The sequence below is a fragment of the Caenorhabditis remanei genome, chromosome X (assembly GCF_010183535.1).
Source record: "Caenorhabditis remanei strain PX506 chromosome X, whole genome shotgun sequence".
Lineage (NCBI taxonomy): Eukaryota > Metazoa > Nematoda > Chromadorea > Rhabditida > Rhabditidae > Caenorhabditis > Caenorhabditis remanei.
This window is the reverse complement of record NC_071333.1, coordinates 4316856-4342514: the sequence shown is the minus strand read 5'-3', so window position 1 is coordinate 4342514 and position 25659 is coordinate 4316856. Positions and strand designations below refer to the sequence as shown.

Here is a 25659-nt window from a genome sequence, read left to right as displayed (position 1 = left end):
TATGTTCAGTAAAACGTGTTATTCCAATATCTTTTCTGATATTTATCAGTCTTGCTGTTGTACTTCCAAAAAATATAAAAGAAAACACGGAGACTTTGCTCAACTCAAGGATTGTGTCTCAAACCAGCCAAAAAAAAGAACAACTGTCCTTCTCTCAATGTCAGTTCACCTTCCCGTTTTTTACACTTTTCCAAGCTACATTCCGTTTTATTCTCATTCCATTCGTATTATTGGACGCCTCTCTGGTTATCTTTTTCTAAGCTCGTATTGAGAATTTTCATACCAATTTTTCTGCTTTTTGGCAGTATTGTACTCTTGCCACAAAGCTTTTGTGAATATGTAACTTGTTCTTTCCCTAATAGACATTCAACTTTTTATGATAATTCATATCAGTATTCTCAGTTGTCAGATTTATATGAACACTTATTTTCCGCATGTTCTCTATCCTGTTCCAAACAATAAACACAAGTAACATGATTACCCCCACAACTTCGATTTTCTTTAGTCTTTGATTGATAAGTATGGCACCAGAATCACAGGTAATCAATCTTGAAAAATAGAAACAAAATTTTTTTACTTGAAATTGAAAATTTTTACACCCACTTTCGTTTGACCGTGTGTTGTTTGAGAAGACAGACTGCACAGTACTGATATCAGTTGTTTTATTTTATTCAACTTTTTAAATTTTAATTTGTAACATTGAATATTTGTAAAATCATAGTTTTCTTCAATCGGTTTGGTCTTTCTGGTTTTTTGTTTCTTAAAACTTACCTTAATTTCAGTATGAAACATTTTCGGTTCCTTCTTCTCGTGCTACTCTTTAGCGCCATTTTCGTTGCAAGTGCACCTCCTGTGTCCGCGCTTATGAAACACTTGCAAAAACCCGGGGTAAGCAAGGAAATGAAGTGCATCAACAATATCAAATAAGCAAGACTTGATATCAAATTGAATAACCAATAACTTGTTACTTTCAGATGATGGAGCGATCACTTGTTATCGAAAACAGAAAAGTTTCCACAATCTTGAACCTCATGTCGAAAGCGAAATTTTTCTTCCCCTTCGAAATTCATTATGACGTGAGTAATAAGTTGCCTAGAAAATAACTGAAAAGTTTGTGAAATTTTAACTTGACCTATCGTTTATTTACTTTCAGAAACGAATAGAGACGGAGGAAAACAACAACACCTCCAAATATCTCTGTTTATTGTTTATTGTAGTATGTGTTTTTGCTTACATAGTAATTCGAAAGTCAAAAATCGCGGAACCAGCCATTGACCAAATCGAACTTCTCGACACTAATTCGAGTGAACATCAGCAGGAGTCTCATTAATATCGTTTTTATTAACTGTGTGCAAAAATAAGTTGAACTAGACTTTCTCACAAATAATTCGATTTTCTCAAATTATCTTCATTTTCCCAAATTTTCACATAATACCGGGTGGCGCTTATGTGTGTAGACAAATGTTTTTGGACGTGTTTCAAAAACAAGCAATCATAGAGACGTGTCCACTACATTTTATCATAGCGTGGTTGATAAGTGACAAGCTCCATAAGAATTGCACTTATGTTGAATCGGTTAACCAAAATGGAAAAAGCAGGACGATTCAATAACAAAAATGTATTGAGAAACTAATTCATGGTTGGTGCACTGATAGCAATTTCCGAAAATTATTGCAAGAAATCACTTCAAAGTTCATCATCAGAAAACACGATGTTTTTAGAGAGAAAAAATGAACAAAGGGTCTGAAGTACAGTGTTTCTGCTGAACTTTTAAAATTTACACAAACTTCAAAACAAAAACTGATACAAAAACTAACAATTTAAATCCCAATTCTTCAAAATTTCTACTAATCTTTGATTTTCACACCGACTGATGCGGTACACTGGCTCCCCATCAGCATCATCGCCGAAACCATTTTCATTTGACGTCTAGTGTAAAAGCCGTGACACAGATTATTTATCATTTGCAAAGAGAACTCGAAATCCATTGGCGTGAAGAAGGAGTGTGTTGTATTCATTCTGAAAGTTAGTAATTAGATCTTGCTTCACATTAGAGAACAATAGTAGTACTTTTTCTGTTTTCATTTTTGCATCAAAAACTACAGTAAGACATGTAATAGAACCAACACAGGTTACCACTCAGATTTTAGTACTCATTTCAGTTCTTTCATAAACTTTTATTGCTCTTTTGTACCTATAAAATTTATCATCACTTCGATCTTTTTGTGTCACATTTTCGTGTGGTTTTAGTACCGATTCTATTGCTCAAAAGAAGTAACTAAAATGATACTACCAAAAATTATCGTAGTGATCACTGTTCTCAATGAGATTGGAACACAAAAATGTAAGAAATCGTTGTCATTCTAACGCATCTGTTTGTGTTTGATTTCGAATTTGATATTCATTTTCAGCATCTAGCTGCAAATACCCAGTTGGCGGTGTCGTTCACTATATCAATGTGTCCAGCTATGATTTTTAATGCGACGAACCGCTGACTATCAAATGTGTAAACACAAACACAACTGCAGCAAAGATGGTTGGGATTTCTGCATAGACTCCATTTGAAATTCATCAGGAACTTGTAAGTTTTCCGTATGGCGCTGTTTCAGAGTAAAGTACAATTACTGAATCAGTTTCCAAAGTTGATTCACAACACTCACTAAAAATATTGAAGATAATTAGATTTGGAAACCAAATAGTCAAAACTCAACTGAACTGTTTTCAGATCGCGGAAAACCCGTTGGAAGTTACAAAAATCATGACTTGCACTCCAGGGAATAGTCGTCTATGGAAAATCGAAAGGCACGCAAATAACTATAAACGAATCGGTTGTGCCTTCAAACCAAGAGATGACTGGACACTTTTTAAAAAGTGGTTTTAATAATTTGGAACTTTATTTTATTGTCGAAATGTTGCATTATTGTATTCAAAAATCAAGATTGTTGAAAATGTAAATTTTTTCATATTCTGATGTTTTTCTTATCAAAACAGAATAAGTCTCAACGGCAATTTTGCAATGAAGACTGTTCCTGAAGTGAGAAATCGGAATCAAATAGAAACGGAGTAGTCTAAGTGAAAAAATTGGTCTGAATCTGCAGAGTTCGCACAATGAAATCATTCTAAACATTTTTTACTAAAATGATGAAAACCTTTTCCAACTCTCGAAAAATCTGAGTTTTGGACTTGTTCAGCTGGATGGACATTTCGCTAGTACTAAAAATTGAAATCTGGCTAAATGTAAAAAAACTGGATGTTTTAAACCTAGCTAGAGGATAACATCAAAATTCGGGAGTTTGCTCAAGTGCAAAATGAACGTCATTCAGAAAATACTTAGCATGACAGTAACCATACTGAACAAATTCTTATTGTAGTTTTCTTCTATCAGATAAAAACCTCACTTTGAAAAGCATAACGTCCTGTTTTGTTGTTTTTCGAAAAGCGTTTTTTTCCGAGAGCTACCACATTGCCACGAATTACACTGAATACTCTGAAAACCACAATTCTCAAACGGAGAGTACCTCATTTAGTTTTCTTGTTTGTACTAACCGCAAAAAAGCTGTTAAAATCCGCTTCAACTGAGATCCATTTAGGCAGGCACTTTATCCACTAGTATGTACTTCAAATTCTATTGTTAACACCACGTCACATTTGCGGTGATATCGTTTCCATTTGTCGATGATTGTGAAATATTGATCTCAAGTACTTCCAGAACGTGCACGTTTTACAAATAAAAAGATGTCCGTCGTCCACTGCTGATTTTTCCTTTTATTATCTATTCTAGATAACGAATGTCCACTCAACTGCACTCTCACTATGGGAAATGCAAAGATGGAATGTATATCTGAAATATGAGACAATATAGTCAGCAAAATAGTAAAATTGGCAGTTTCTGACAAGTAGCTGCTGTGATTCTCATAGTTAACTGCAAAAATATGAACCATACATATTGAACGGCTCAATAGCAACGGTTTGATTTTATCTTACTAATAAAGGAAGGCCATGAAGTCAGCTTGGAGTCATGAGACGTGACCATTATCATTGGAAAACTGAGAATATGCTGTTTCCTTTCCCTAAGCGTCTGGTATTCAAAAAAAAACAAGGTTAAAGTTCTGAAAAATGACAAATTATCACTTTTCTGACACGCTCATTTTCTATATTATTAACGTTAACCTTGTTTTTCTCGAACACTAAACCTCGAGGGCAAAAACTAAACATGTATTTGCAATCAGCATTTTTCCAGGCTTCCAATCATATAGGCGACGTCCAAAAACTCCAAACTGACTCCATCACCTACCTTAGTCAGCTTCAAAAATATTTATTGGTGCGAAAGTATCGTCTCGAATATGTTCTTAATGACTCACTTTGTTTCTTTCCAAAAATTAGCGGTAAAACCAAATACCCACCATGTATATTTAGAATTATTGTGAGTTTTCCATAGCTGGCGCCTTGCTTGTTTTCACGTTGCGTCCAGAATACATCAACAATCTAATAATGTGTGCTACGTTGTTTTCGTTTGTGTTTTGAGTAGCCAGACAGTACCTGAAATTGAATTGAATTGAATTATACATATTGTAAGTAAGATCCGTTTCAACATCTAATGCAATCGACCACTAACACGCATATTGTTTCCTACCGAGGGTTTCAGTGTACCCAAAAACGATTTAATTCAAGTTTCAATGCTCATCGACTAATCTAGCAATCCAAAATGTCAACTGTCAGTTCAAAACAAATTATTTGCAACTTGAACCGTTGGTCTGATTTATTTTGCGTTTTCTGCTGTTAGTTCTCGCTCCGCAAAAAATAATTTTCGGAATTCTTTTGATAGTAGATCAAAGACTTACAAATATCGTCCTTGCGAGCAAGAGCCTTCTTCTGCTCGACAGCTTTCACGTACTAGCACTAGATCTTCTGAAGCTCGGTGTTTACGGCACGGAGCTAGCTTCGAGCAGCCTCCAATGCCACGCTGAGCTTGTCGATCCGCACCTTGAGGTCTTCCACTTGTCTCTCGAGTTGCTCCTTGGCACGCTCCAAGAAGGCAATGATGTTCTGAGCCTTCTCAAGGTCGACGTTAAGAATCTCGGCCTCGGATTGAAAACGAGACTGAACCTCCTCGAGTTGACAGATCTTCTTGGACATACTCTCGATTTGTTCCTCATATTAAATTTGCTTCTGAAACATCTTCTTGCGGAGATCCTGGACTTTCTCGCAGTAAAGAGCGACACCGGCGTCGAACTTGCTCTTCCATTGAGTAATCTCCCTAGTGACCATGTTGAGCTTGTGCTCAGCGTTGAAACAAGCAAGCGCTTCCTCATCAAGCGTTGCAGACCGATTCGAGCTGAAATAGGACTTGGTGGAGATGCGATTGAAGTTGGGAGCGCTCCTGACAAACGATTCTCATGAATTCGATTTCCAGGTTACCTTCCGTAAATATGCACAAGAACCGATTTTCCTTCCTCTTGAAGGAAATTTGACACTGTCACACATTTAGTCTTCACTGTTACAAATTTGAAGACAACTATGAGTCGTTCCGTCTTGTATCAGTTCACAAGTATGCAATGAGTAACTTTCGCCAACTCAAAATCTTGAAAACACTGATTTCGCTTTTTTTTGAACAAACGAGTAGTTATTTTCCTAGGTCACAATTCAAGTTTCTCAAGAATAATTTTTGAAATGCTTCAAATCAATAACTCACTATTAAGCTTCTGTGCAAATCGCTCGGAAATCTGCGTCATCCGTTTTTTTTTTGGAAAAGTGACTATGCCATTGGTTTTCCACTTTCACGATTTTCCATTCGACACCATCATCTTCACGCTGTCTCCACGCCTCCAAAACCAATTTTATTTGACGTTCATGTTATGAGCAGTGCCACCGATTCCTTCACATTCAACAAGAAAACAGCATACTTTTTGCACGCAGAACGAGCTGAAAAAATGTTTTTAGTATTTTTCTCTTGTTTCCAATAAGTAAGCAGAAAAAAGCGTTGTTTTTAAGAAAACTACTCACCACAATGGTCCGATAAGTCGATTTTTTGTTAATTCCCAGTCTTTTTCCGGTTGCTGAAGTCAAAATGTACGAGAATAATTGAGAAAGTCCGCCATCGGGAGAAATATTGATTTGTGGTCCGCTTGGTGTGTGTGTTGGGGCTGAGATGGACCATCGACGATTTCTCTGCAGCCTCCGTTGTTGTACGCTCTCTGAATGTTACACCAAGCTGAATTGCGTTTGTTGGACAGTAGAAGATGGATAAAGAGATTGTGAATGGATGGAGAATGAGACAGGCGGATGGAAAATAGGTACGGGTGGATAATCGCACAGTGATCTGATGAAGAGACGGCAGACAAACGACACTCCGTTGTCTCCCTGTTGTTTAACAGAATGTAAACGTTTTTCAGCTCTTATTTGTAACGGCGGCTGAAATTTCGGAATGTTTATTGAGAAAATCGATTCGGAAGGAAATAATCGTGATATTAATTTACTATTTTTGACCGGAAGGTTTCAGATCTTCACGAATTTCGTCTGAGAAAAAATTACGAAAAATGTGTTTGGATTTACGAGTAACCATTATGTCGATTTACAAACAAGCAGCTGATGAACAGAGATGTACAGAATTTTTGATAAAAATTGACTGTTGAATGTGAAAATCGGAAACACCAAGACATTTTCTCCAGTTCTACAACTTTTTTTAACCGAGAATTAAAAAAAAACTACAAAATGCTCATCAAAAGATGAGAAATGATACTTTGGAATGTTTTCTTTGAATATGAAACTAGATTTTATCAATACTCCCATCAAAAAATGTTTATTCTATTTTTATTGAAATTAATTGTGGAATTTCAAACAAAATGGTTTCACAAACCATTAGAAGTAGCCAAAATGCTATAAAAATACCCGACAAAGACAAAACTGTATCAACCGATGAGCCGAATAGGACTTTCAGCGATTTATTTTGCCGATCCATCTGTTTGGCTACGTTCAATTGTTGAAAATCCTGTTAAAATGTAATTTTATTCGAGGTCACTTCAAAAATGAAATGCAAGCTGTATTTTTCTTGATAAATTAAAGTCTAAACGTTCCCGGTTTCACAACTTTTAGTTTTATTTCAGATGACTGATTAAAAAATACACAGAAATTTTTCAGAATTTCAAATACAGCTGATGTTTGTGTCGGTCTGATAGAGACTTGACCCCGTCCCAGGTGCTTCTTCTCCAAATTTGATAAATTCTTCAAAGTCCTTGGCAGAAACGACAAATGTTCGTTTCCACATTACATAGGCGGGGCTTGTCTTCGATGAGAACTACTATAAAAGACATACTGAATAGAACAAAATAGATTTTATTCCATTCAAGTGACTTATTCTTTTTTTGCTATTTTGGAATTTCCCGAGCACAGATGCTGGATTGAGTAGTCGTCCGGCGTAGACAAGTTTCATGACAGTTTTTGTCTGGGCGGATGACTTCTCACTTCATTAAACGTGCACTTTTGCTAGCTTTAAATGTTCAAACTTAGAAAAAGTGTAGGTTGTTCATGAAGACGTGTGTTTTCGGATTTATTACTTTTGAAGTGAAATTTCAAACCATTAGGTGCGTTTTTGTATTAATTTCTATCCTCCTCTCATCAATCCGTCAATGATTTTTTCAAATGCGTATTCGTACCAAAAAGGAAATGGTTTTTTTTTTTGAAAAAAGATCTACAGTAACCCATTCAACAAGTAATAAACCACCAAATGTAGTTACTACTCACTGAGATTTTAGTACTCATTTTAGTACGTTCATAAAATGTTATTGCTCTTTTATACCTATAAAAGCGATCACTTCGTTCTTTTTGTGTAATACCTCTTTCGATTAAGAAATGAAGGTTTTGGTTCTACCTCTGATTCTTTCTTCAATTGCTGTTCTCAATGTGATTGGTAATGGAAAGCATGCGTCACGTGAGTTTTTGCGTTTTTTTATCTGGGGGTGAAGGGAAGTGTCCCGAGTCAAGATATAGTTACGGGTCAATTCCTAAAAGTGATGCAGGTTTGTATTTTGAGCACTATTCTAATTTAGATGTCCTTCAAAAATTCGACTAATTTTACGTCCTTTCAAATGTTCAGACGTCCCAAAAAACATTTAGACGTTACTTGAAATTCTAAAATATAGTTCTGAAGACGTCCCAAAAAATACTTGGACGTCCCTTGAACATTGAAAAAACCAAAAGCTCACACCTGGATGTTGTGATTACCTAAAAACAAAGAAACTTTAAAGCTTGCTCTGGCATAGTTTTCAGGCCAGCACCCTGGAAGTGACGGACTCCTTACAACAGGGACACTCAGAAGCTTGCATGCACTTTTTTCCCAAATTTTGAGCAAGCTTCTGATTGTCGCTGTTTTAAGGTATTTGCTACTTGTAGGGTGCTGAGCCTGAGGACAATGTCAGAGCAAGCTTTAAAGTCTCTTTGTTTGTAGGTAATTACTACATGCAGGTGTCAGAGCAAACTTTTGGTTTTTTCAGTGTCCAAAAACATTTTTGGGACGTCTAAACGTTTTTCGGTACGTCTCAATGTTTCAAGGAACGTCTAAGTGTTTTAGGGCGTAAACTGAAATCACTTTTCCCAAACTTCAGCAAAGTTGGTGGTATTATAAAAATTCAAACCCAAACCAAATTCTCGACAAGGGTGAAACCGTAATCAGTGGAATTTTTATTTATTCAGAGTGCTGCAATCATCCTAATAACCAGATCATTCACGAAGTTAATGTATCTGTGTGGAACTTTGACTGCGATGAACCAGTTCAAATCAAATGCAACAATATAAACTTTGCCGCAGATTTGGTCGGCATTGCTGGACTTAGATCATTTAAGGAAAACTTCAAAGTGGTGGGTTTTATGGGTAGCATATACAATGTTTAAAAGCATTATTGCAGTCCACCGGGGTACGATTTAGGGGTAGAATACTATTTTTTGTGATGTATTGAAATTCGATTAACTGAGGAAAAAAACTAGATGTTTAAACATGATAAATTTAGAATAATTTTTTTCAGTTCACCAGAAACCCAAAACAATGCGTCAGAAATTTGACTTGTGCTCCATTTCAAGGTATTTGGACAGAACCGCGTAAATGGGTACCTGAAGGCAGGACTGATGGATTCTTTAGCTTTGCTTGTGCCTACAAAAAGAATGGAAAATGGCAATTCTTTGAAGATTGAGTTCAAGTGATCATTGACTCTTCTTACTGTCCCTGAAAATAAATTGTGTTGCAAGTTAATGCGTGTAATGGATTGTGTTTCACATATAATTTCAAAGAGCCACATGAGAAAAAAAGAAATTATCGCATCTGAGGGTTCCCTAGAAGTCAGAAACAGGAAATTTGAAAAAATCCCGCAAGTGAAAATCAAAATTCCTAACAACTTTGTCATATTGACCAATGATTTGGATATCTGAATGTTGTCTCAGAATCTAAAAATTCCATATTCAAATATTGTAAAAATTGCAGTTTTTAAATACTTGTTTTAAGTTTTACATAGTTGACAAGTTTGTAGTTTATTCTAGCAATAAACTCGGTTCAATCACACTGAAATAGTGAAAGTTTTTTAATCGTCGACATTAGAGTTCCTAATCATTAGTTAGTCATTTTTCGTCACGCGATTAATGACGTAAAATGATAATCAAAATATCATAAATCGCAAAAACACAGTGTAATTTGACTTTCGGAAATGTAAAAAACAACTATCGAAACGACAAAAATAAATGATTAATTCCGATAAAAAACAATTATTAAAACGACGTAAATGACTGAGAAAATGAGTTTTCATTTAAAAAAATTTTCTAACATTCTTGATTTTTTCTGCTCTGAATACTCACGTTTCGGCTATTTACGTTTGTACTATTTTGACTATTTTTTTTTAAAGTTTTGACGAAACAGCTGAATCGACTATCGTTTTCGTCATTTCTAAAATGATTATGACTCAATCGATAATCATTTCCTTTCGACTAGTTGACGTGAATAGTATAAATGACAATCAGTTTAAACTGATTTCGTCGTTTCTTTACACTGACTAGGAACGTCAGTCGTCATTTTTCCGAATTTCGATAAAGTTTTCTTACCAAAAGCTGATTTAGAACCTAAAAACCGATCTGGAAATAGGATCGTAAGCGGAAATACGTTTCCACAACCTACTCCGGTGGTTTTGTTTTGATTAGCATTTTCTTCACTGCATTTTCAGTTGTTTTCTACTTGTTCTTGTTTTGATTAATCATTCTTCAAGGTAAGAAATGTGCTTGCGCTCTATCTGCACGCGTTAGACAGTGGAAGACGCAAAGAAAAGTTAGTCTCCTCCACCCACAATGCGCAGCCTGACGATCGATAATTAATCAAATACAACGCTTTTCTTTACAATTTCAAGAATTTCGAACTTATTGAACATGCTTAATGAAAAATTCAGTAGCAAAAACAAAGGAGATGCCGACAAACAGTTTTCTGGTGAGTTTTTAACAAGATATTGTCATTATTTGATTATTTTCTAAAAATCGGCTGAAAATTGAGTTTTTTCAGAGATCTAAATATGAATGGACTTTGCAAAAGTTCCTGTCCAATTATGAATGAACCTTTTCTAAAATTAATTCCTTTCAACCAATAACTCGCCGATTGACGATTAATTAAGTAATACGTTCTTCGCCACTTTTTCGAAAATTATCCACCCATTATGCCATGCAAAAAAGATTTCTCCTGGAAAAGACAAACATACACATGCTGATCGCGTTTTTGGAAATTTTTTCGACAAGAAATTGTCATTTTTTGACTATGTGCATTTAACTGAAGTGACGACTGTAACTGAATCATTTCAGAAATTTGAAGAAGAGAATTATCTGCAGAAGTTACTACAGGAATACTACGGAACCCTCCAGGAAACTTCTCGATCAATTAACCAGCACAGTCATATCCCACCTGTGTCAAATTGGAAATTGAGTGCAAAAACAATTATTGAAGCTGCCTGATACTCAGTAAACGCGAAGTAAATGAAGCATAGACAGACCCAATCTGGCCACGAACAACTCAATTTTAAAAACTTCGAAAAACATGACATCTGAGGAATAGGTGAAAACATAGTCCAAGTCTTTTCGTCAACGTGAACAAGTATTTTCAGTCAAATTCTCGGTGCCTGGGCAGAAATGAAGGGAATCATACTGCTCGTAATGTGGAAACCCGATCGCTGGAATTGGCTTTCTCACTGACACCTACTTAGCTGCATCTTCAATCATATTTCATCCGTTTTTGTCTTGGAAAACCTTTTTTCGAGTGAAGAAGTGTGCTTGCGCTCTATCTGCACGCGTTAGAGAGTGGAAGACGCAAAGAAAGGCTAGTGTCCTCCACCGACAATGCGCCTACCGACGATCAATAATTAATTAAATACAACGCTGTAATTTACTATTTTTCAATTTCAGAGAGAAGAGTTGTCTACCCGGAAGTATTTCCAACATGATTCCATCCTTATTCATCAAACTATGAATGAATCAATTTGTTCTGATGCGGAAATCTGGTATGAATTGAAAGTAAGTGTCAAAAATGTAATAAATCTTTCAAATTCACAATATTAGATGCATAGTACTGGGCCAATGCCATCGAAATATGTGTAAATAATGGACTGACGCAGATGAAGAAACCGATAACATGAAAAGATATTATCCGATTTCTAAAATTCAATGATTTCCTGTTTGAAGCTGACACATCGGAGAAGAGGCCAAGATGCCACGATCAACCGCTGCAAGTTCCTCCGCTCAAGGCATAGTGATCAACTCTGTTTTCAAGTATTTGGAAACGGATAGCTGCGACACGACGAGCCCGAGAACGTTTGTGTCAAAACTTCAGCTGTAATTGTGGAATTCGTAAGTTTTGAGAAGCATCACACTTCTTGAAACGATATCGCAATGTGATTGATGAAAACGGCAAAATTATTGTGCCATCTTTTTTTTCACGAGATCAAAGAAATAAATCGTCGGATTTGCAAAGGTTTCACCAGCAATCTTCTTCATCGATCAAAAAATTTCATTTGATGACACGAAGCAACGTTGAGACTGGATTCATTCAGCTTATATCGAGTATCAGCTTCCTTCACTTGGTTGCTGTCAGATTTTGAGTCTCCTGTTCATTCACAATAAGAAATTTTACATGAATGGAATCTTTGAGTAGCGTGTCGTTAAAAAAATTCTGTTTTGGCCAAAATGGCTCGAAATCAAGTGGATTACCAGTATTCCTGTGGTCAGAAGTATTTCCAGAAAAGTGGTCCTAATATTTTGTTCAAAAATGAGGATTGTGTCCACAACTAACTGTCATCACCAATTTTTCAATTTCAGAGAAAATATTTGTGGCCTGGAACGTGCCACCAATGTTACGTGATCGTTTTTCTTCAACCTGGAATAAGACAAACCAAACTCAAGACACAGAAAAATGCTTCGGATGGTTTTTTGCAAATTTTGAAAGAAACTGAAGTGAGTATCGAAAACCTCAAAATGTGCAAATTTCCGTATTTCAGTGATAAAGAGGTCAACGAGATTCAGATTATCGAAGAAATCGAGTATGAATCTTCGAATATCTGTCATCCACCTGGAGGGAAGAAACTCCGATCTCTTTTGCTGGAAGGAACTTCGAATGGGCTGCCTATTTTCTTGGATCGGCTACCGTAACATATCACAATCTTCAAAAGCTGTCAATGGAGTCGATAATATGAAGAAAAAGTTGCACAATTTCGTAATTCAAAGCTTGAGGCTTGTGTATTAAAAAAGAGAGCAGACCAAGCAACCACGATGAAGAACTCTTGCACTGAAAACAAAATGGGAACAATTGTGTCATGACCAGAAAAGCCATGGAGGATATTGACAAGATATTCAAACACCGGCTGTTCAAAAATTCATGTGCTGATGATGGAAGTAGAGTTTGCGTGAAGAATTCTAAATCGGATATTCTACCAAAGCTGAAAAAAACGAAAAAAAACAAATTAATGGAAGCAGGGTCGAGATGAACCATATCCGAGGCACCCAAAAATGGTTTAAATGTAAGAGCATCTCTTGGAAATGCAGTCTGTCCATTTTCGAAAAGATAAGAAGGTGAGTGTGTAGCTGTCTTTAATAAAAATATCAATCAAATTTATGTTTTAAGGTCCCACGAGAAACCAAAAGATGTCGCTATGCAGACTAATATGTTGGAAGGTTTTTGAGTGAACAATTGGCTTCTCGAGAAGTTCTCGAAGGTCGATGAGGTCACTCGAGAGATATTCAATTTCATTGAACTGATGCTCCTAAAAAGGACGTGGAACAGAAAAAAAGATGGAACCCAGCGATAACTGCACATCTCCATCTTTCACTTCTCCAGGTACTTGGCGATATCGAAATGAGTGGAGAAGTTTTCCAAGTTTGGAAATATCTGGAAATACTTGAAAATAGTGAACATGTGAGTTTATCATTTTTCGAAATAATAAAATTTTCTATCCTTTAGACACATTCTAGCTGGAGCAACTACAATGTATTCAACGAGAAGAAACTGAGGAAATCTAATCTCCCATCTTCTTTCGAAGGATTTAATGGACACCTTTGGACTCATTTCTGCGGTTAGAATGCAAAACAGAACCAAGATGGTACTCTCTGTTGAAAAGTTTGTTTTCAGAACGAAAATGTCTTCGAATCTTTTTTCGAGCAGTGCTGAAATAAGCTGACCATGCTAAGTTTTGCAGTTTGAGTCCCCGCATCTGGGCAGTGGCTGGAATCATGTCACCCTAAGAAACAAAGAAATTTACCAGCCTATTGCCATTTTTTAACCCAATTTCCTTTTGTTTTGGTGAGAAAGAATAAAAACTTTTTTTTACTTGAACATACTTTATTAAACAGAGATGGCATAGATAAAAACTTGTTGCTTGAAATATAATAACATAAAATTAAGAAATGGGGGGGGGGGGGTATAGGAGGAAGGGGGAAGGGGAGGGGGAAGCAGTTCTATCTTCTTCTTCCACTTACTGTCATTGATTTGAGGAGAATGATGAAGGCAGCGATGACCAAAATGAGCGAATAGATGCAGAGAGCCTTAACCCATTTATCGACATTCTCCTGATCGCTCTGAAAACAACTGCATGATATTAGATTGTCATTCAATGTTTCAAGTTTTCTAAAAGCTGAGCGTTAACTAGAATCTACACGGAAGATGACACCTTTTGGACTAAATTTTCAATTTTGGAATAGAAATCATTTACTTACGGTGGTGGTTGGAATGTCGGCGGTGGTCATGGTGGAGATGACTTCAGTTGTTGGCGGTATGGTTGAGCTTGGCTCCTATAAATATTGAAATATTTTAAATTCATCTTTAATATTCAAAATGGGTTTCGATAGTTTGTCTGATTCAACAATTTCTATTTTCACTCACATTTCTCAACTGATGATTCTGATACGGAAAACTCTCGCCTTCATGGACGGTGATGATGGCAAAAATGACGGCGAGGAAGACAAGCGTGAGTTTCATTCTGGAAGATAAATCAAAAAACTTGAGTTAATCTTAAATATCTATTAATAATCGAACGGATTGGGTGAAAAACAGTGACAATAACCAAAGATAAACAAACATTGTGGGAGCGAGAGAGGGACGAGCAAAGGAACGGACATGAGTTACACCGTCAAAAAAATTGGAGAAAGGGGAGGTGAATTGAGAGACTTGAGAGACTAGCGGAGTGGATAGTGAGTGAAAGAGAGAGTGCGAAAGTTATTATCGGCGACGGCGGCGCCGGCAAATTTGAATCGGTTGTGTTTCCACGCGCCCGTGGACCACGTTTGCATCATTTTCACGATCTTCTCGTTCGCGGTGATGCAGAATTATCCTTGCCTTGCTGACTTCTATGCTATGGGTTGAAGCATTTAAAAATTCATAAAAGAGTGAAGAAATTGAAAGATACTTTGGAATCTTAAATCCAATAATTCGAACCAATAAACAGTTTAATGGATATTCATCGTTTATTTTGAAAAGAAAACAACATTTATTGCATTTTAAATGGAAAACTCTATTTATCTATTAATTATAATGCAATCCGATTTGGCTTGCTTTCAAGACTATGACGACCATAACGATGATGCCAATGATGGAGAGTCCGCACACAAGCGAAACGATCACATTGGTGACATTGAGAGGGGAGATCTGAAAATAGTTGGATAATTAAATTAAATTTTTGGTTCAACTGTTATTTGGTCCACATACTTCTACTAGTATTGATTCTGTCGAACATCAGTTTTTTTGAGAAGTACTTTTTTGAAGAGGATATTTTTTGATTTCGACCTCAAATCACATACGGTGGTGGTGGGAAATCCGGTGGTGGTGGGAATTTCGGTGGTTGTGGTTGTGATGTTCTCCGATGGAAGTGGATGACTCGGTACCTGTAAAAAAACTTTCTAAAAGACTCCAAAAATAGTTCCGAAAAGTTTGATTCAGTGATTGTTCAAAGATCTGTTTCCGCTCACCTGGCTATTGAGGTCATAACTTCTCAGCTCATGTTTAGAATATGGAAGGCTCTGGCCTTGAGGAATGACAAAGAAAGCAAAAACGACAATGAGGATAACAAGTTTCATCCTGAAAGATGATTGTTGAATTAAAAAAAATTGTTTTTCTCTGAAAAGGTGGAGGAACTGCAAAAAATAATTATCACTAGCAAAGAAACATGAGATAATTTATCGAAATGTAAAGAAGGTTTGTTAAAGACACAGTGCAAAAAATAGGCTAAAATATATTCGAAATAGCGCTCCAATGGGACGCGGCGCACGCGTCACAACGACCGACACTGGGAACGATGACAAAACTATAAGCAAACAGTGGAGGAGAGGAAAAAGCGAGTAAAGGAACGGACATGTGATCGGCTTTTCGAAAAAGAGAGAGGGGGAAGGAAAAATAAAAGAATTGTGGTTTGAGAACCTGTGAGAAAATCGGTATGGAAATCTACGCTATGCACCATTATTGCGGAGTGAACAATTAGAAAGAAAACAATAAATGAAAAATAAAGAAGATAACACATCAATGAATGATTCATGCAAAAGTAGAGACGAGGGCATTCCTGGATAACCTTTTTCCCCATAAAAGAGACTATACAAGTTTTACGTTGCCAAAAAGCCCAAGAATATATTATAAACAACACAACTTTTAAGAAAATGAAAACGCAAAAATATCTTCTAAGAATATCAAAAGTAAAACTTCATTTTTGTAATTGAGCATTTTTTGCACAGGGACTTTCTCTTAAAAATTGACCCATTTCAATGTAAAAAAAAGTGCAATTTTTGAACTGTCGTCTTAAAACGACGAAAACTCTCTGGGGCGTTTTCGTACACAAAAATTGTCAACTACGAAAATGGAGCTTTACTTTTCATTTGTATGATCCGTTCAAAACTTTTTTGGTGGGATAATATGTGATGCCGTAACATATTCTTCAAGTTGGCCATTTTTACCTGAAAACGGCCAAAGTTGTTAGAATTATGTTATAACAGGGTGTTCCATAATTACTGTAAAAACTTTTAATGCTTATAACTTTTCAATAAGAGAGTTCAAAAAAAGAAAAAGATGCTTTTAACGCCAGGAATTCATTGGTATTCAAAACAATATAATAGAGTTTTGCATACAGCGGTAATTTGAACTTTCTATGAGAAGGGACACAAAAACGTTCCCACTTTTCTCAGATCATTGAGTTTTCTTCAACCAAACTCAATCCTAGCCACACATACAGCACCGTCCAAAAGGTTGAAGGCATTGGCTGTTTTCAGTTAAAATTAGCTAACTTTGATAGTGTGTCGTGGTAATACTGATTGTCCCATCAAGTAGATTTTTGAAGAATTATACAAATAAATAGTAGAGCTCCATTTTTGTAGTTGAAAAATTTTTGTATAGACACTCCCTAGCAAGTAACGTATCGATAAAATAATTTCTCCCTCAAATCAATCAATTTCAGTGTGAAATAGTGCAATTTTTGAGCTGTCGCCTCAAAATGACCATAACTCTCTAGGGAGTGTCTTTACAAAATAACCTACTTGATGGGACAATCAGTATTACCATGGCACACTCTCAAAGTTGGCCAGTTTCAACTGAAAACGGCAAAAGTTTACAACCTTTTGGACGGTACTGTATGTGCTCATATCTTTTTGCTGACGTGTCCTTTTTCACCTACTCCCCTCCGCCACAGAAAAAACATTAATTTGATTAGACCCTTTTTCATGGACGCCCCGCCGCCCCCTTTTTTTTTTGAATTTTTATTATCATTCGATTAAAAATGCCTATAAATAAAATCTTTTTCTCGGAAACTTTATAATTTCACTCATGTGGTCGATTTCCTTTGTATCTCTCTTTCTTTTTTCCTTTCTGGGATCCTGTCTAGCTAAATTGGACTCGACTCAATCCTATCTCCAAAAGTTTGTTACCAAAATGGAGGAGTCTATTAAGACTAGAAACCGTGCAACCATTTCCGACCTTTTTGCTCCGGACTTTGGATTCGACCTTTGCGATTCGCATGTTAACAAAAGTAAGTACTGAAAAATCAGGAACCTGAAAAAGGATGTATCATTTTTCAATTTGAAAGTTTCAGAGGAGTTCGTTGAGATTCTCGCCAGACTTCCAACCAGATTGAATGTAACTTTCACCCTGAAAAAGTTCACCAACTACAAATCTGCCATCAAATTTGAAGTTGCTGAGAGTGGGAACATGAATACGAATCTTGGATTCTACATCAATAAGCTACAGGAAAAATTGACTTCTGGTTCCATCGTCAATTGTGAAGGAATTCCGCCTCACTGAATTATGTTTCGAAATAAACAAAATTAATTGAGCATCTAACAGTACCGCATTTTTCAAAGGTTCGACTGATGAGACTATTTTAATGACTCCAGTTGAATAATGGAACCTAACGTTTCTTTTTTGGAAAAATGCTAATAGTTAACAAGCTGATAACTACCTCTAACTAGTAAGTTGCACAAAGTTCCCATTTCCCAGAATCTGAAACACAAGATAAAATGGGAAAAATATTAATTTAATCAAAACCAATATTTATAAATTATAAAACTGAATTTTTACAATCAACTGTTATCTTATCAAGAGTCGGTCGAGGTTATTGAAGAGCATAACGCAGTTGTTGTGTTTCTCTTGATAGACCAGGTGGTGAACTCATTCGACAACCCTAAAAATTCAACTCTTTCACGGAGAGTACCGAAAAGTTTGGTCATTAACACTAACCGCAAAAAGCATCCATAAGTGACAAAAGGTTCAAAAGTTATAGCTGCGTTAGCCGTATCAGCCCAAATCCGACGTTTTGATGGTTTGAGCAGCAAGAATTCCAGCTAACTCGAGCAATGCCACAATCTGAAACCAAAATTAGATTACTTCCGTTTTTGACAAGATTTTTGGATAACAACTTACCAAGAAATAATGATTTTATTGATTCGAGCCAGGTGGAAGACAGCTTTTGATAATCAAGAACTCCACGAGTAAGATCTTCAGGACCGATATATCCCCAAGCGGTCTTTAAAACATGAACAAAATATTCTATCTTTTGCCTGGAAAAGTATAAAATACGTTAGCTCCGAAACAGAAACCAACATTTACCTGAGAATCACCAAATTTCACAATCTGATCTTATCAGAGACAGTTTTGCTTCCTCTACTAGTGTGGCGTGCACACAACTGTTTTCATTCGATCAGTTTCTCAGCACTCGACGTGCGTTTCGACTTTCCGAACGATCGTATGACCTGAAAAATAAACGGATCTTGGTAATTTATAAATTCAGGGTAACCCACGTTCACCAATGTGTTTGAAATCCAGCACCAAGTAGTTTTCTCGTGAAACAAATTCCGTAGGTGTCCTTCTATCCTATCAAATTGAACGTTGTGAGAGAAATCAATATCTCGCAGTGGTGAGTGTTCTCTTTTTTGACTCTAATGTGTTTGAGAGGTCAGTGTTTGAGCTGCTAAGCGATTCCAGACACTTTGCGTAGCTTCTGTGGTTTATTCTGTGATAATCCAAACATATTCATTTTTGTGGAGCTGGGAGTGTTGTTGAAATGGCGATCTGGCGGAGCACCAACATCAATTGTAGCTGAAAGGACAATTATCTGAATAAATGTGATGATTTGATTGAGCATTTTAGGCTAAACAATCCTTACATATCTAAAAACGTTATTAACCATATTCAAAAGAAAAAGATAGTAGTACTTACCAAGAATAATTATTTCCTTGGTTCTTTGATGTGGTCAGCATCAATCTATAGACATCCCGAAAAGAAACGGTGCCAAATTCTACATCCAACTCGTTGTATTTCTTTCTAATCCCGTTTTGTGCATCAACGACTTATTCTTGTTAATGTAGGTTGACCTTGTTTCTTCAATGTTTAGAACTTCCAAGTGTAGCTCCACGCACGAAAAGCATAATTAGAAAGTTGATTTCTGGATAGCCAATCTCGGAAATTTGTCACAGCCAGAGTGTTGGTTGTCAAGCCTCCATGATCACGTTTTCTTGGGGTCTCCGTTTGCAGAAAACCAATCCAGCATTTGACTCGTGCGTGTGAGCAACTGAAGCAGGCCTAATGAAATTTCAAGGATTGGAAACATTCCCAGGCTCTCCTTGTTCTATTCAGAATCTGCTTGTCGAGTCCGACGTTTGAGACGTCAGTCAAAAAAATAAATGCTGTTCCCCCGTTTTTTCATCTGAATTGTGCAGTTTCGCAGTCGTTATGCTTGAACTGCGCCTTGATTGAATCAGGTTTATGAGAAGGGAAGTTTGTGAGAAGCGTTTTCAGTTTTCGGTCCATATCGGTCATACTGTAGATGCAGTGATGTGAAGAAAGTGTACATATTGTATTTTTGTAGATATTATCCATATTACAGCACAAATCAACACAATGTATGATTTTTAAAACAAAAAAAAAACAAGATAAACTTTGGAAAATGTCATAAAGTCATAGAAACATCTGTATTCGATGCGATGTCGTGCCATATTTTTCCAGTCCCAGTGTTGATATATGTTTTGTATATCAAATTATAGCTAAAAATCCCTTCTTTCCATTCATATTATTTTCAGTTTCCAAATTTTGTGTCTTTCCAGTTTCCGACAACCTTTTCAATTTTAGCAAAAAAAAGATCAGTGTTTACTGCAAGTGCGCTCTATTTGCACGCGTGAGAGAGTGGAGACGTCAGACGTCGTTTTTCACGTTGCCTTCCTTGTGCAGAAGGCAGTGTATCCCTTATTCTTATTGATTTTCTACTCATTCACCCCAAAGAATGCACAAAATCCCCCACGAATCGCTCAAAACCAACACCAACTATCTCAAGTCATGCATTCTCTATGAGGTGCTCAGTGGGAAACCAATTTTTGACTGCTATCGCCTCTTCTGTGAGAGAAATGGTGATGATGCGATGGGATACGTCGATTTCGAGTACTGGTTTTATCGATTTTACTATGGAGACGTAGATTTCACGCATGAAAGAAGGTTAGTGATGAGATGCGTTTGAATATACACAAATAAGTTAGATTTTTCAGAACAGAGGCTAATCAGAAGGTGTTGTCTGGGTTGCCTGCGGAGTTACTGGTGAAGGTCACAGGATACGTAAATCCTGAAGATAGGTAAGTCACCGTGTCAGATCAACTTTTTCATCATACTTTATTTCCAGAGGAAATCTACGCCTCACGTCCAAGATATTCAAAGCCATAGTTGACATGATTGGTGTAACCTTCAAACAAATTATTGTGGAGTGGACAGAAAACTTCTTCCGTTTACAAATAAATGAAAAGTGCTTCGATTATCTAATTTACTTTGGTCACTTCATTCGAAATGGTAATCCTGCAGATGGCCAGGAAGCTGCATTCGGTCGTTTTGCTCAAGTCTTGAATCACCGGAAACTACTAATTAATCGTCTAGCCCTGAAGCTTCCATTTGATGTGTTTCCTGAAAAAAGGGAACAATTGTTGAAATGTCTGCCACATTCATTGGGCGTGAAGTCAGCGATTATTCAAGCCAGTGCCGATGAAACACTGACGATTGTGTTTCACATGAAACCTGGAGTCTTAAATGGAATCCTGGTAACCGGATGTCCTCGAGAACTGGCTCCAATCTTTGAATCAGAACATTGGAAGCAGGCAGAAGAGACTAACGTGGTTTCTGCTCAAAATACTTCGGAGTATTTTCCAATGTTCTACAACTTCCCTTGTTTCCATATCAGAGTCAATTCTATGGTATTGAATGATTTACATCACTTGATAGCTGTAAGTTACAAACTGCTTCAATGTAAATAATACAAATATATAATTCAATTTTCAGAACGTTGCCAGAAACCCATCTTTCCAGTTTTGCATGGTAAAAGCCGGCAATGTCAGTTCGTGGTTTGTGGAACCTTTTCCTTTGGAAGAAAGAAGGGCGAACGATGGAAGTGTCACCCATCGTTATCAGATTCCGGACTCCAGTCACTATTTGGAAATTCACTCGGGAAATGATAGTGTTTACACTATTCGAAGACATTAATAAGTTTTCCGGTGATTGTTCCAAGATGAAATCCACATCAAAAGAAATGATTAAGTTGGACTCTTGACTATTTTCATTATTTTCAATTCTTTGCAATTCATGGTTTCTCAATAAATAATTTGTTATACATCAACTATGAAAAGTGAATCTACCAATAATTAAGTAAATTATCACTGACAATGAGATTCATTTTCTTCCCAGACCGATTTCCCAGAGTCAATGTCCTTAGTGGCAGCTGGAGGACCTAATGACGATAGCCTAATCTGTGCAACAGTCAGCAGAAGATTGTGGATTGTATACATTTATAGCCGTCTCGCACTCAAAAGTTGACAGAAGCAAAAGTTTGTATATTATATTCAGTATATTCAGGGATACTAATACACTCTCGATAAGTTTTCACTGCAAACAGGAGAAGTTAACTAATTTTCAGCCAGTACTGTACATGTTTTCAGTTTTTTCATCGTTTAATTGCCCCAATAACTTTTCACTTTTCAAAATCTTGGTAGTCTTTCTATAACCCGCTCTGCGAGTGAAAGGAAAACGGTGAATATACACAATTTCCAGCAATCTGTTAGACAACCAACAAGAAAACAACACTTTAGACGTTATACCATCGAACCCACTAAAATACAAACTTGTCCCGAACCAAAATTGCAATTTTTCTCGGCCCGTCGGCCCGGCCCGGTCCGGCCCGCCCGCCCGGGGCTCGAAATTCAAAAAAAAATTTTAAACTAATTTTTGAACAAAATTTTGAAATTTTTTGATTTTTTCTCCAAAAATGTCGAATTTTTGACTATACTTCAGAATTAAAGCAAAAACTAGTCATGCAGCTAGAAATTGGATTTTTTGATGTAAAATCTTCAAAAAATTAAAAAAATTCGGTCAAAAAGAATGTACTTTTTTTTGAAGCCAGGCCGGGCCGAAATTTGACCAGTTTGCTAAAACATAAGCTCCAATCGGTTCAAGTGACCACAATGGTGGAAGTTTGCGAAGCGTACTACAATATTTCCACCATTCTCCTCTTTTCTGGAATATTTTTGGAGATAAGGAATGTTTTGAAGAATGTTTTGACAAAAACAGATAAAACACAAAAGAAGATTCATTTTAATACTAATTTTGAGTGTAAAGAATGGACTGAGTTATGAACCCTATGAGATATGACACAACGGATTTCTAATTCTACAATTTGGAGAACTTTGACGTCAGGGCAGAGTGACGAAAGGTATCTTTGAGATGTTAAGAGAACACAGTGGTAATTTTCGTGATACAAATTCTGTTCAATCGACACACATACAGTACCGGAGAAAAATGTATCATATTTCGGCTTTTCGGTCATAACTTTTTCAAATTGGTCAGATTGACCTGAAACTTTGAGGAAACATATATTTTTAATTAAAAAGTGTTGATTTTCATTTTTTTGACCATTGAACTACTGCTCTTGACTTGTTACCTATATCTCTTGGGCTGTCGAAGATTGGCAAGACTAATATATGGAGTTTTACACTTCAAACAACATAGTTAAACTTGTGTATTTTGTAGAAAACATTATTGAAGGTTGTCGAGCTATTGAGAAATATGTGGAAAACATTTATCAAAATGAATCTTTTTTTTCTGTTTTAACCATTTCTGTCAAAACATTCCTAAAAACTTTTCTTCTCCAAAATCGTCATTATTTTTGTGAAGCTAACTTTTCCCCTTTTCCCGTCAGCAGTCAAAAGGGGAAAGAGTGGGAAACGCAGCTGTTTTCTCCACACAGTTTGCTGCTAGTACAGAAAAGAAGAAAGATAGCATCACAAAACAAATGACGAACTTGGAGATGAGGAAAGTTTTAAGGAATGTTTTGACAGAAATGGTTAAAACAGAAAAAAAGATTCATTTTGATACTAATTCTGAGTAGAAATGTGACGAATGGACGGAGTATTAGAGCCGAGGGTGAATATAAAACGATTTCTCTAAAGTTATTTAAATTCTTCATTCGTTAATTACTTATACCTTTCAAAAAACGATTTTTTCTAAACTGTCAAATCATTTCGAGACCCAAATTTCAGAGATTACGATATCTCTCAAAAGATGTGTTGCAAATGCGACGCGCGCGGCGTCCGTTTCATTGATATTTTTTTTCTGTTGTCAACATTTCTATCTTTTTTTTCAAATTCAAACTTCTGTCCTATTGAAAATTTCTATCTTCTTTTTCTAATTTAAACTTGTGCCCTTTTTAAAAATTTCTTCTTTGTTTCTTCTAAAATTTCTAAGACGTGTCCTTGTGTTTACGGAGAAATGACTAACGGAAAATTCTCTTTGTCTCGTAAACTCTCTTCCGAAAGCCTTTTTTTGGCTTTTTCGTCATTTCTGCCTTCTTGACTGCTTCAGGTTGCATGTCAAAAATAATGTATATATTTGATTTTTATTGAATGCTAGTATTTCCTTTCAACTATTTGATCGCCTACCGGAATGGCGGTCCCTGTATATATTCGATTTTTATTGAATTATCGGTGTTCTTGAAGGTATGTTTCAACATTTTTTGAATAGAAAAATATGTTCTTTTTAAGTTTTCACAACTATCAAATATACTTTATTAGAAAATAATAAATTATAAACCCTGTATAAATAAATAAAAATATGAAACAACACGATTACATTCAGACAGAAATAAATTTATTCGTATAAAGACAACAACAACAGCCCGATGGGCAGATTGTCGACTTCTGGGTAACTTTAAAACACTAAAAAACCACTATTACACAAAAATTCACAAAGCTCTACCCTCAAAAATTTTGTTGAGGTAAACTTTTTCCCATTCAATCACATAAACTCCAATTGTCTTTCTCCACATTCAAAACATTTGTACTAGAATGCTATTCAACTTTCACCTTCCATATTTTTTTTCTACGAAACTAGAAATTTTCAAGTGACAATCTACTATTGTAGTTTTGAAACCTTTTTCATGAATCTTGAATTTTAGTCATGATTTTTTGAAATCTTGTTTCCTTTTTCAATTCTAATTTACGTGATGGTTTTTTTTCAGGTTGTCCATGTGCTCTGTGACTGTGTCCCATCACAAAAGGCTCAGGCTGCGCACAACAAGACGATGGCCCTTGAAAGAAGGGTGGAATTCCTTCTCCAAGAGTGGAACGGACTCGAGATGGAAAGAGACCGTCTACAAGGCGAGATGGGCCGACGAAACGCGGAAATCGGATGGTTCAGAGCCGACCGAGATGCACGGGAAGAGACCAGATGCTGCGTCCTGTGTATTTGGATGTACGATATGCAAGCGGTGCTCCCGAAAACGTTTTGTAAGAATCTAAAAAAAATCAAATAATGTATTAAAACTTCTTTTTTTCAGCCTGTGGTCATACGTTCTGTCAAGAATGCATTGATAGGATCTCCGTACGACTCCAATGGGGGTCATGGCTCCGCTGTAGCACATGTAGGCGGCGTATAAATATCCCAGCAGGAGGCTTCCCGACTACATTTGCAATGGTCCCTGCGTATATAGCACCACAGCCGGATCACCTTCAACTCTAATAATTTTTTTTTTAATTATTAGAGTTTGAATAAATTTGTTCTTGAATAGGACTTTTATCTCAGAGAGGGGAGCAAACAAACACACAGACAGACTGATGAAGAAGAGTGACGATGAAATAGTTGAGAGATGGAAAGTTGTTAGTTAGAAATTTGCGATTGCAAGCAGGTTATATCATTTTGTTCAAAAACAACGCAAACAAGTCACGGTGTTTGGGTTCACAACTAATGCCCGGTGCCTGCAACACCTTCTTGACCGTTTACAACGACGCAACCTGCAAACCTTATACCTATTTACTACTGATTGATCTTCACAAAAACTGCCCCGACAAAATTCCCTATCGTGATAATATTCTTCCTGGCGAAACTACACATAGCTTCATCCCAAAATGAGTTCCCTACTTGGGATTTGGATACTTTTCACAAACTTCTTGCTCTTTCAAAAACGTTGGACAAGCATGACAGAATTACTCGAATTGGTGAGTTTTCCGATAATATAGTTGTTTGTCTCGTGAAGCTCATTTTCAACATTTTGAACGGATCTGTCAAAGTTCCACGCGTTTTCGTGCGAAAACTCAAACCAGAGTCTGAAAACTTAGACATTTGGCAACTCTACGAAATATCGATGAGACTAGGCAGTTTCTAGTTCAA

At 36.5% G+C, this 25659-nt stretch overlaps 8 protein-coding genes across 8 annotated transcripts; 5 read left to right on the top strand and 3 right to left on the bottom strand.

Moving 5' to 3' along the window:
- Nucleotides 1–4498: 4498 nt before the first annotated feature.
- Nucleotides 4499–5136, bottom strand: GCK72_022835 (uncharacterized protein; the record flags this gene model as incomplete). The annotated part of the gene is made up of 3 exons (XM_053735090.1): nt 4499–4539; nt 4842–4893; nt 4984–5136. 3 exons carry the CDS (start codon nt 5134–5136, stop codon nt 4499–4501), a joined length of 246 nt encoding a protein of 81 aa, XP_053578656.1.
- On the top strand, nt 4706–5488 carry GCK72_022834 (uncharacterized protein; the record flags this gene model as incomplete). Its single annotated transcript, XM_053735089.1, has 3 exons — nt 4706–4778; nt 4829–5367; nt 5414–5488. The coding sequence occupies 3 exons, from the start codon at nt 4706–4708 to the stop codon at nt 5486–5488; spliced, it is 687 nt and encodes a 228-aa protein (XP_053578655.1).
- A 2360-nt stretch (nt 5489–7848) lies between these two features.
- GCK72_022833 (uncharacterized protein) lies at nt 7849–9181 on the top strand (the record flags this gene model as incomplete). Its single annotated transcript, XM_003102924.2, has 3 exons — nt 7849–7927; nt 8689–8852; nt 9017–9181. The coding sequence occupies 3 exons, from the start codon at nt 7849–7851 to the stop codon at nt 9179–9181; spliced, it is 408 nt and encodes a 135-aa protein (XP_003102972.2).
- A 4777-nt stretch (nt 9182–13958) lies between these two features.
- On the bottom strand, nt 13959–14478 carry GCK72_022832 (uncharacterized protein; the record flags this gene model as incomplete). The annotated part of the gene is made up of 3 exons (XM_003102884.2): nt 13959–14078; nt 14217–14291; nt 14383–14478. The coding sequence occupies 3 exons, from the start codon at nt 14476–14478 to the stop codon at nt 13959–13961; spliced, it is 291 nt and encodes a 96-aa protein (XP_003102932.2).
- Nucleotides 14479–15021: 543 nt separating this feature from the next.
- Nucleotides 15022–15572, bottom strand: GCK72_022831 (uncharacterized protein; the record flags this gene model as incomplete). The annotated part of the gene is made up of 3 exons (XM_003102837.2): nt 15022–15144; nt 15297–15380; nt 15465–15572. The coding sequence occupies 3 exons, from the start codon at nt 15570–15572 to the stop codon at nt 15022–15024; spliced, it is 315 nt and encodes a 104-aa protein (XP_003102885.2).
- Nucleotides 15573–17406: 1834 nt separating this feature from the next.
- Nucleotides 17407–17775, top strand: GCK72_022830 (uncharacterized protein; the record flags this gene model as incomplete). The annotated part of the gene is made up of 2 exons (XM_003102960.2): nt 17407–17503; nt 17567–17775. 2 exons carry the CDS (start codon nt 17407–17409, stop codon nt 17773–17775), a joined length of 306 nt encoding a protein of 101 aa, XP_003103008.2.
- Nucleotides 17776–20248: 2473 nt separating this feature from the next.
- On the top strand, nt 20249–21486 carry GCK72_022829 (uncharacterized protein; the record flags this gene model as incomplete). The annotated part of the gene is made up of 4 exons (XM_003102878.2): nt 20249–20457; nt 20508–20591; nt 20639–21230; nt 21286–21486. 4 exons carry the CDS (start codon nt 20249–20251, stop codon nt 21484–21486), a joined length of 1086 nt encoding a protein of 361 aa, XP_003102926.2.
- A 3010-nt stretch (nt 21487–24496) lies between these two features.
- GCK72_022828 (uncharacterized protein) lies at nt 24497–25011 on the top strand (the record flags this gene model as incomplete). The annotated part of the gene is made up of 2 exons (XM_053735088.1): nt 24497–24779; nt 24830–25011. The coding sequence occupies 2 exons, from the start codon at nt 24497–24499 to the stop codon at nt 25009–25011; spliced, it is 465 nt and encodes a 154-aa protein (XP_053578654.1).
- Between the last annotated feature and the right edge of the window lie 648 nt (nt 25012–25659).